The 11,554-nt window shown below is 44.0% G+C and overlaps 1 protein-coding gene across 1 annotated transcript in view; it reads right to left on the reverse strand.

The window, feature by feature from the left end:
* Positions 1–11,254, reverse strand: part of LOC115145036 (metalloprotease TIKI2-like) — a 107,973-nt gene extending 96,719 nt beyond the window's left edge. Inside the window, 2 exon segments of the mRNA XM_065003081.1 lie at positions 7,110–7,679; positions 10,789–11,254. Of these exon segments, the coding sequence (XP_064859153.1) occupies positions 7,110–7,679; positions 10,789–10,896 (678 nt within the window). The 5' untranslated portion in view covers positions 10,897–11,254.
* Positions 11,255–11,554: the final 300 nt, after the last annotated feature.

Consider the following 11,554-nt stretch of genomic DNA (forward strand, 5'->3'; position numbering starts at 1 on the left):
AGAAATGTGGTGGGTACTCTCTTCATTCGCTGGACTTTATCCTGCTAACTGTTCCAAATGTCCAAACTGTATTTGGTAAAAGGGCTTCATGTACTCTGCGCCATCATCTTGGAACACCTTACAAAATACTTTTAAACTGGAAGATCTTGTCCCGATTGGTGTTTTCTAATCACTGATGAAGGATTTTGAGGCTGATTCCGTGACCTGTCAATGTTGTTGCCTGGCCATGCTGTCATGGGTGAACAGGGAGTACAGGAGGGGACTGAGCACGCACCTCTGATGGGCCCCTGTGTTAAGGATCAGCGTGGCAGATGTGCTGTTACCTACCCTTACCACCTGGGAGCAGCCCGTCAGGAAGTCCAGGATTGCAGAGGGGGGTGTATAGACCCAGGGTCCTTAGCTTAGTGATTAGCTTTGAGGGCACTATGGTGTTGAACACTGAGCTATAGTCAATGACGTAGGTTCTCACGTAGGTTTTCCTTTTGTCCAGGTGGATCTGTTGGGGAGGTATGCAAATTGTAGTGGGTCTAGGGTTTCTGGGATAATGATGTTAATGGCCCTGAATACAAAATGTTATGTTTGGAGCAAATACAACACATCACTGAGTACCACTCTTCATATTTTACAGCATGGTGATGGCTACATCATGTTATGGGTATGCTTGTCATCGACAAGGAAGGGAGTGTTTTAGGATGAAAAGAAATGGAATAGAGCTATGCACAGGAAAAATCCTAGAGGAAAACTTGGTTCAGTCTGCTTTCCAACAGACAAATTCATCTTTCAGCAGGACAATAACCTCAAACACAAGGCCAAGGCCACTGGAGTTCAGTGGAGGCTGCTGACGGGAGGACGGCTCATAAGAATGACTGGAAAGCAGCGAATGCAATGGCATCAAACACCTGGAAACCATGAAAGAAACCATGTGTTTATGTATTTGATACCATTCCACATATTCTGCTCCAGCCATTACCATGAGCCCGTCCTCCCCACTTAAGGTACCACCAACTTCCTGTGCAGGAGTTCCTTACCACGACAACTGTCGTGTCTTTGGCATCATTAAACTGAAGATGAATCTTTATTAAAAATTCTCTGTAATTATTATTACGTGATTAACCTACTTAATCATGTACTGTAACTGTAATTAACTAGGAAGTCGGGGCACCAAGGAAAATATTCAGATTACAAAGTTATAATTTTCCTAATCTGATCACTTAGTCTTCTGATTAATTAATTATTCTTTACCTCACGTTAGTCTCATTCCAAACGTCGTAAATTGTTGGTTATCTGCACGAACCCAGTCTTCACTATGAGTCATCGATACATCAATTGTCTTAAATCATTTATTTACTAACTATGTACTCACAGAAAGGCATAAACAAACAGTAGATATGTTTACAAGGAAATGATAGGGGAATGTGCACTAGTGGGCTAAACCGGCATCGCGGCTTGGTGGACAAAAGGGAAGTGGGGGTCGACTGAGATAAGACACCAAAGTTGATCATTATAACAATTGAAATGTTAAACCTTTGCACATGAACGCTCACTCATTTGGGAATAATTGCAATCAATATATATATTTACGCTCAGTGTGTAGTCCTGATCTTGAAAAGTTTGTTTCTGTTGTTTCTGTTTGAGCTGTTCTTGCCATCATATGGACTTGGTCTTTTACCAAATAGGGCTAACTTCTTTATACCACCCCTACCTTGTCACAACACAACTGATTGGCTCAAACGCATTAAGAAGGAAAGACATTCCACAACTTAACTTTTAACAAGGCACACATGTTAAATGAAATGCATTCCAGGTGACTACCTCATGAAGCTGGTTGAGAGAATGCCAAGAGTGTGCAAAGCTGTCATCAAGGCAAAGGGTGGCTACTTTGAATAATCTAAAATCTAAAATATATTTTTATTTGTTTACCACTTTTTTGGTTACTACATGATTCCATGTGTTATTTCATAGTTTTGATGTCTTCACTATTATTCGTCAATGTAGAAAATACTAAAAATAAAGAAATACCCTGAGTAGGTGTGTCCAACTTTTGACTGGTACTTTTGACTGATGTAACACAACAAAATGTGGAACAAGGGGTATGAATACTGAAGTCACTGTAGGCTTCCACAGACTTGAAAATGGACCCAGATGACCCAAAAATATATATCCAGTAGCTACAGTCATCACTAGCTACCCACGCCTCACTCCACATCTACGTTTGGCCTTTCTCTCCGCCTCACTGGGTTCTACCCTCAGCCTCTGTTCTGGACAGTGTATAATAGTCTAAGTGGTTCTGGATAGCAGAGGGCAATTTAGTCATTAAGCAGCCAATTAAGTCATTAGAGCAGTGGTTGGTTGGTTAGCCGTCTGCCCGCCCTCCCCTCCCCTCTGCCCGCCTGCCAACAGATATCCTGTCTGATACCTGTTGCCAGTTTTCCACATATTTGTACTAGGAGTCGTACAAGGCTTGACGTCGTTCTCTCACTTCACTCGAAAAGAGGATGGATGTTGTACGTCTACCAGTGTTTCCTTTGGAATGTTTTTTTCTGAACATTATAACAACATTGTAGCAATGTAGTAGCAGCGTCTTAGTACCAACCATAGAATCAATAGTGTAGGAGAGGCCCTGTGTTTGCACTACAGTATATTTTCCTAGTCTCCTCTTCTATTCTGTGTGTGCAGATACAGGTGTGTACAGTTCAGCAGTGGGACAAGGAGAGCCCCAGGACATGGAGAGAAAAAGAGCGAGGGAGACAAAGGGAGGGAGCATGGAGCCAGAAGAAGCCAGGAGGTTAGGGAGCAGAGCAGAGCAGAGAGCAGAGGAGATGACTGTTTTTTCCATCACTCGTCATCAGGCCCTGCGGCCAGAGGAGCGCTCCAGACCCATCCTTACTCATCAGCCATGGAATGTAAATATTTGAATATAGACTGGTAAGATACCTAATTCCTCCCTTTAAATATGCATTATTTATATGACAGAGTCCAATGAACACAATGAGAAGTGTTCTGTCATGATTTGACATGACACTCGGGTGATGTGTTTTGAACACAGCTCGTCTTCGTCGGCGATCTCCCCTGACCCTGTCGAGACAAGGGAGATCTTCATTTCCCTGGTCACACAGGGTACCATCTCAGTATAATCTTCACCCCATACCATTAAACCAGAGAAACAAAACTCTGATTGAAATAGACGTCTCTGTCACAGTGCACCACCGGGCACCTCCTTGCCACCATGACTCCTGCTGAGGAGAAACTAGATTTGGCCCTGCTAAGGTGACAATACAACTGCGGAGACGTGTGTGTGTGTGTGTGTGTGTGTGTGTGTGTGTGTGTGTGTGTGTGTGTGTGTGTGTGTGTGTGTGTGCGTGTGTGCGTGCGTGCGTGCGTGCGTGCGTGCGTGCGTGCGTGCGTGAGTGTGCGTGTGTGTGTGGGTGTGTGTGGGTGGGTGCACTTCTGCGTGTTCATGAATGTGTGTGTGGGTGGAGCCAACTATATGGCCCTCCCTCTTCAGATCACAGTGAAAATAGCCCAGTAACCCAGCCTGTTCTGTTCTGGGTCCCCTGAGAGTTCAGCTTCTCACCCACAGACTGCAGTCTCCTCACGTATTCTGCTCACGGCCCACTGCTCCGCCAACACCCACCTCTAACCCTCGCTCAGGGTTAGAGGTGGGTCACAGCTGTGATGTCATCTCCCCCCGACAAGGGCCTGTGCCTCGGCTGCAATGTGACTCAGAGTAAATAAATACGGGTATTTATACACCAGGCCAGACGCTGAAAGGCAGAGAGAGTAGCAGGCAGCAGAAGGTCTGGTCTAGATGTAGATATAGAAGTACGCACTGAGCCGAGGGAGTGGGAGGGAGATGGTTGTGTGGTTGTTGTTGACACCCTCACAAAGGTCGGTGACCAGCTTGCACCCCTCTAGACGGCCTGGCTTTCCACAGGTTCCCCCTCGGTACAGATAGCATGCCTTTGGAGAGAGTTTGGTGCTGGCTGGCCCACCCAGCTGTAGGCCTGCATCGCCCTCCATACCTCTGGAGATTAAACATGCTCTCCCTCTGCCTTTGTTTCCACAGCCTCACTGCTGCCTCAGTGCTGCTGCACACAGAAACCAAAGTGTTATCAGGTCTGTGAGAGCTCCAAAGCTCTGTCTGTAGGGCCCAGCAGCCCAGCTTCCACACTGGCCTGGCCCCTGTACCACCACCTCCATCACTGAGCTGCCACACAGGATGCACTACTCAATGAGGGGGGTGGACTTTTTATCAGTTCCACCTCTCATCCGGACAGATTACTTTCTGTGAGGTCGGGGGACCCAGAGCGATGGCTGAGCCAGTGACGCCACTCTGTCCCCATGCTGAGAAGCCGAAGGGCAGGGAGGGGAGAGGAGGCTGACTAGGGCTAGCCCATGCCCCAGGTCAAGCTACACAGTTCTAGGTCACTGACTGTGCAGGGGCCAGGTGCCTATGAAAAGCTTATGGCAGATGATGAATCACCAGCCTTTATGTTTCGGAGACCCTCTTGGCGATGCGGGAGCAGCAAGTTACAGGATATTGTAAGCAGCTACTTTTATTGGGAAAAAATAATAATGTGGGCCGGCAGGGTTTGGAACTGTTCCCAAGTCAGATCTCCCACCAGAGAAGTGGAGCTCATGTTTCAGATTAGGGTTCGCACTGACATGATGCACATCACTCTTTCCCTCCTCTCCCTCCCTCGTTTTCACTCACTCTCTCTTGTACTTTTCTTCTCTCTCTCTCTCACTCTCTCTCACTTTTTTCAGTCTATCTGACCTCATCTTTGTTCCAATCAACCATATAGATAGATTCAATCAACCATAGTGTTCAAATTATATCTCAAATTATAATAATTGACTATAATTGTTTCCATGTCACTTTCATTTAAGGCTTTGAACTTATTTCATACCATTTGGAAAGGGGGGGGTTTGAGCTCAAAAGTCCAAAAGTCCATTCTACTACACAGTTTAACTTAAGTTATTCATTATCTAGATTTTATGAAAATAACCTCCAACAACACAAATGGTATCCAACAATACACCTGCCTCATAAAACGGTCTGTTCCCAGGAACAACAGAAAGGCAGGCAGTCCTCCAACACTTTGTATTGTTGATTTACTCAAGTCTTCATTCGATATAAGTCCAAATTGGCTATATCGTAAAAATGTATTAAAACAAAAATGGTCTTTTTGGTCTTAATTTAAGGTCAGGGTTAGGCATAAGTTTAGCACTGTGGTAAAGGTTAGGGTTAAGGTTAGGGTTAGGTTTCAAATCAGATTTTAAGAAGAGAAATTGTAGAAATAGGCAAGGTTTACAACTTTGTGGCTGTGGTAACTAGTGACGACCAAATAACAGGAATGACACTTAGAGTTGTACTGGTATAGTATTAGCTCCAGGTATGGTCATTAGAAACTACCCCTTAAATTATCACTGTATACTACTATATTGAGAAGCAGTGCATGCCTTGACTTTGCAAAATTGCTTTGATGTAGGGCAGTTGTGTTCCAGATTCCCACGAATGTGCAAGGCAACTGTGTGTGCGTTTTGGTTTTACTATCCTTGTGGGGACCAGAAGTGAGGACATTTCATCGGTACCCACAAAGAAAAAGGTTTAGGCTGAGGGCTTAGTTTTAGGGTTAGGTTAAGAATTAGGGTTAGGGTTAGAATTAGGGTTAGAAGTTAGGTTTAGGGTTAGGAATTAGGGTTAGGAGTTAGGTTTAAGGTTAGGGTTAGGAGTTAGAGTTAGGGTTAGGGTTCGGGGTTACAGATACAGTTAGGTTGGAGGGTCAGGTTAACTGTTAGGGTTAGGGGTTAGGTTAACTGTTAGGGTTAGGGGTTAGGTTAACTGTTAGGGTTAGGGGTTAGGTTAACTGTTAGGGTTAGGGGTTAGGGTTAGGGTTAGGTTAACTGTTCGGGTTAGGGGTTAGGGTTAGGAGTTAGGGTTAGGGGTTATGGGTTAGGGTTAGGTTAACTGTTAGGTTTAGGGTTAAGGGTTAGGAGTTAGGGTTAGGGGTTAGGTTAACTGTTAGGGTTAAGGGTTAGGTTAACTGTAAGGGTTAGGGGTTAGGGAAAGTAGGATGTGTGCGTGTGTGTGTGTGTTTGCTCTTTGACAGCGTAGTTAGGAGGTGCTGATGAAAGAGGAGAAGCTGTGTGGGGCCAGTGCCTCTCAAATTAGCGCAGGAGCCTCGTAGCCTGTCACATGGAGGCCCAGGCACTCCGAGATTCTGTTACACTGTGTGTGTGTGTGTGTGTGTGTGTGTGTGTGTGTGTGTGTGTGTGTGTGTGTGTGTGTGTGTGTGTGTGTGTGTGTGTGTGTGTGTGTGTGTGTGTGTGTATGTGCGTGTGTGCTCGTGTATGTGTGCTTGTGTATGTGTGTGTATGCATCCATGAATGTGTGTGTGTGTGTGTGTGTTCGTATGTCGCTCTCTGAGGACCAGAGAGCACACGGATGAGCATAAATTACAGGGGAACATCCTCCCAGTCCTAGCTCATCAAAGACATACCTGGACCTCCCAGAGTTTGGAAAAATACACTCGAGTTGACCTCTGCCTAACCCTTCCTGGGCCATCATTTATTTAGACCTCCATGTTGCCTGTCCTCTACAGCCCTTCCAAGGAGATATAAAACAAGGATACTCCCTATGTTTATGTCATCAAGTAATTAGACTATTCTGTCCATCTTTCAGTGTTAAGTTACAGAGCAATATACTAGCAGTGGTAGTATCATGAGGACACAGACAGGCATTCAGCCCAGGAAAAAGAGAGCTACCCCTCCCACACTCCCACCTTCACTAACTTATCACTTACATCTGTCATCCTGACACCTTGTCAGCTGATTCAGCTCTCATGTCTGTTTGTTTTGTAAGGCTCAGGAACATTCATAACTTTAAAACCATCTACAAAGCTTTGAAGCATACCATCTCTAATACTATTTTTCTCCTCCCATTGTCATCTACATTCTTCACCATCTCCTCCCAAGACGTCTCCCTTCCCCTAAATCCACAAACCTCCAGCCCCCAGCCACCAACAAAATGAATCCAGCAATCATATATCCCCCATTCCAATGATCATGTCCAAACCCCACCCCCTCCATGTAGTCCCATCTCTTACCTGGGAGAAGTTGAGTCCGTTGAGGGGGTGACACTGCTCCTCCACCCGCTCCACCGCTCCTGTCCTCTTCCCCATGCGGTCGGCCTCCTGGGCCAGGAACAGGTCCAGTACGGGTGTTCCCCGTGACCTCACGTCTGACTCCGTCAGAGAGTTGACCATCAGCATCACCCACACAGGCCTCTTCCTCTCCCAATTCCCTGCGATGGCATTGAAGAGGTAGTCAGCGTACAGCCCCCGGCCCCGCTGGTCCGCCGTCATCCAGTAGGGCATCATGTGCTTGACGTAGTCCAGGTGGCGTTTGAGGCGGCGATATAGGTCCCGGGGCAGCAGGGTCTGCAGGTTCTCCCCGTGGGGCAGCAGCTGGCAGCTGGTCAGCTTGGAGATAGTCAGGGGGTCGGTCAGGTCCAACTCGAAGAATACGTTGGCGCTGGTCTGGAAGGCCCGTTTGGAGACGTCTGGGATAAAGTCCCATACACGGGTGTAGGGAACATGGATGGTCCCGAAAAGATAGGATGGAGGGTAGGGAGCTGGGTGCTTCACTGTCCAGAGGAATGAGTTCATGTCACTTTGCTATGGGGGTGGAGGGGGGTTGAGGGGGAGGAGGACGAGAAGAGGGAGAGATTATGACTATCAGCATTAGGAATACAGTAACATAACCTTCTGAGTTAAGGCTATCTGCAATAGTACATTTGAAACTACATTTTGTGATTAAGAGATTCAAAACAGCCTTTTTAGTACATCTGGCTGAGATACAGGTCAATGCAATAGAATCTGATGAACTGTAATCTCCAGATAAAGACAGGGGCACAATGAAACCACGTTAACTAGCTTCCACTGTGCTGTACTATGCTGCTCTCTGTCTGTCTGCTGTTCTGAGGCAGCGAGTTTATAGTGAAGCTTTCTCCTTGTAAACAGACCCCAGTGTATTGCAGAGGTGCATAGCTGTGCTGCCAATGCCTCTGTAGAACTGGAAAGCTTTTCAACGCTTGTTACAGCAGTATAAACATAATGAACCATATGAAACTGCTGCAATCCACCTATCTGGTATATTCTTGACTTGAGGAATGTTTTGTTGTTGTTGCAACATTCATTGGAACAGATAGCCTACACAAACATCAAAATGCACACACATAGGCCTTTGATTAGGATTTGGTCAGACGTGGCTAATGTATCTGGTTTACTAAACACTATACAATTGTGATCAAATGGAAAAAGGACTGTGCATGTGTCTATTACTTGCAGTTCATTAACATTCCAGAGATTTCATAGGGGTCAATTATGCCCTGTTTCCAAAAACACTCATAGACCATAGCTCTGCAAAACATCATGCAAATCATTGAGATGCTGTTGTGATGGGAATGAGGACAAATGTAAACAAGCAACATAACTATGAGATGATCAAAGTGGCTATCAAAGTAGTTCTTAGATAGATGTATGCATTGCACAACAAACTCTAACTATGGACAAACTATTATTTTGTGAAATGCTTGATTCTGTTCAAATGGATCTATTTTCATTGGAGTTAACAGTATAGTACACTGACATTGGACCGAAGAGAAACCCACTTTAGTGTTATTAAACCAATTGGAAAGCCTGGTCGAAATGGGAGAGGAATAAATTAAATAGAAGCATTTGGTAGGCTTAGAAGTGCATATAATGTTATTAACTTCACATGCTCCTAATGTATTTCAATTAACATTTCCCCAGTTGAAATAGCAATTGTAATGTCATGCTGCCAGTGTACATTTGTCATATTAAAAAATATTTTCTAAAGGTTTTTCAAAACCCTGCCAAAAGGCATTAAATCTTTGGAAATATTATTACTATTGCAAGGGTTTGTTATTTTCATAAATTAAATTAGAATTATTTTCTCACACAATCTTTGTATTGAGCATTGTCTTTTACTGAAATGTTTACACATCTCAGACGTGTAAATAAAACATTTATTTGGAAATGAATTCCACATTGGACATTCACATAGCCTAAGTACACAAAATAAATCCACAGATGATGACCGCTCTCTAACCATCATACTTTGATTCTATTTTGACAACTGTGTAGCCTACATATAATTTGTTAATCATTAACTTGTCTAAGAATGTTCGTCAAGTTCACGGAGTCTACTGTCCGATCGAACGAGGACAGTTGAAGTCCATACAGACGTTGATGAGAAAAGGCCCTCTCCTTTCCTCGCGCGGTGTTTTCTATGAGTTCTCGCGCTGGAGCACTGACGTGAGCACCTCCATTTTATTGGCTAATTAATTACTTTTGACACAAAACAGAGAGCTTTGTACTGGCGTATTAGAAATCACACTTAAGGGGGGACACTTCTACAGTTAATATCTGACAATAATGTCATTATCACAGATGATGAAACAGATTAACAACACTACAAATAAAATAAGTTTGTGGACTATGTTGTTGCAATACTGTCAAGTCATCCCTGATAAATATTTTCAATCATGTATTATAACATTTGTATTTTATTAATAGATAACATCATGCCCGGTTAAAATGATATGTTATTAACGTTCGTGCTGGAGTCATGTAATTTCAGTTCAGACTTATTGCGTTAATATCTGGGAAATTGTTGCATACCCAAGCCAGCGATGTGCGTGTGTGGCACGCACTGTGTCCAGTCATGATTCTAATTAAATTCCCTCTGATTCATCTCTTGTGCTGATGATAAATTCACACTGCGATAAAGACAGACGAGAGCGAGTGCAACACGGTCCCGACCAGATAAGAGAACACTGAAATTAATTCCCTTTGGCTATTGAGCCCATTCCATAATATTGCAAATATGGCCGATAGCTGTTTTAATAGGTCGTGTTTAATTGAAACTTGATCAGTTTTGAAAAGTCACTGAAACTTTTACAAATAAATGTTAAAATTTACAAGGGGGTCAACGGTGGGTGTTCCCCACGTTATTTTTCCACATAAACAGGCACAGGGTTGGCGGACGATATTTCGCTTGGCAACTGCTTCCATATTTTCAAGTCCATGTTTCTGTGAGGAAACACCGGAATATGTCAAGTGCCATTGGAAGCAACTTTGCTGATTGGAAAATCTTTCAATTCTAGGAATCTTTGAAATAATGGATTATCCTAATAAAATACGATGACATAGAAATAACCTAATAATAATCATATTAATAACCTACTACTACTACTAATAATAATAAATGTGCTATAATAGAAAATTATAGGGTCGTCTAATAAAGTAGCTATGAACATAACTATTGTTCTTGTTACACGTGTAAGTAGTTATTATAGCATGTTCATATTTCCATGACAATAAAACGCAGTTGCTATTGTCATTGTTAATTTGGTTGTTACTCAAAACCCAATAACAACACAATATCTCACTTTTTTTGTTGTTGCTGTAGGCCTACCGTTGCACATAGAAACAACTCATTCAGGAACACTGTCTAAGCAAAGTGCATTTATTTTACTCAGAAATAGGACATCCTTTTATTTTTATTTTGTCTTATCATTTGCTATAGCCTTTTGGGGCAGTTATATGCAAGGCTAGACACATAGGCCGACATTTGCAATTAACGTTTAACTATTTCGCTAGAAGGCTATCCATTCAAGGACATCTTTATGTTTGACATTGCCTTAAGACATTACTGAAACAGGTAAAGACCATGTAGCCGTAACGATCGGGCACAACTCACCGACTTCGGTGGGTCACATTGCCTTGGTCTCTCGCGGATGTCCAGGGGTGCAACAGCGTGCAAGAGAGCGGTAAGTAGGAACCATCGATGTCCTGGCGCGCAGACCATCTCGAGATGAGAGGAGAGTGGTGTCGACTGGCTGTCTTAGATACGTCAATCGTCTCTTTCTCGATCTTTACTGTCCTTTGCCTCCTACTACGTAACAAAATCGACCCGCAGGAGACGGGGTTCGGTTCACATGTGCGGTTCGGAAGGAGGGAATGGACCATTCCGACTTTCCGCCATTCCCGAACCCCAGGCAGCTAGTAACCGGCTATGCGTTCCGCTTTCACTGTCTCTTCCCACTCGGCGCTGTCCTGTCGCAGGCACTAACCTATTCAGCAGTTGCAGGGGAAAGTTTTCACAGTGCGCTCTAGAAGTGTGTGTGTGTGTGTGTGTGTGTGTGTGTGTGTGGTTGAGAGGAGGTGGAAGGCTTTGAATATTTCCCCCCACTGTTTATTTTAAGAGGGCAGCGCAGGTTCTGGGGGGATAGGGAGAGCACAGGTTTGCGTGTGAGTGAGAGATGATATGGGAGATTGAGTTGTATAAAACTGTCATGTGTATTTCCAGTGCGTAAAACCCGGCACGAATAAAAGAAAATGCTATGACCAACCACTGGAGGGCAGGTGACAGGCACAATGTTGCCAGTCTGGTGCCTTTCATGCGAGGAATAATTAAAACGTCTAAATTAGTTATATTAACATGTTGTCATCTGTTTCCTTTTCAT

This window comes from Oncorhynchus nerka, linkage group LG17 (assembly GCF_034236695.1).
Source record: "Oncorhynchus nerka isolate Pitt River linkage group LG17, Oner_Uvic_2.0, whole genome shotgun sequence".
In the NCBI taxonomy this organism is placed as follows: Eukaryota; Metazoa; Chordata; class Actinopteri; order Salmoniformes; family Salmonidae; genus Oncorhynchus; species Oncorhynchus nerka.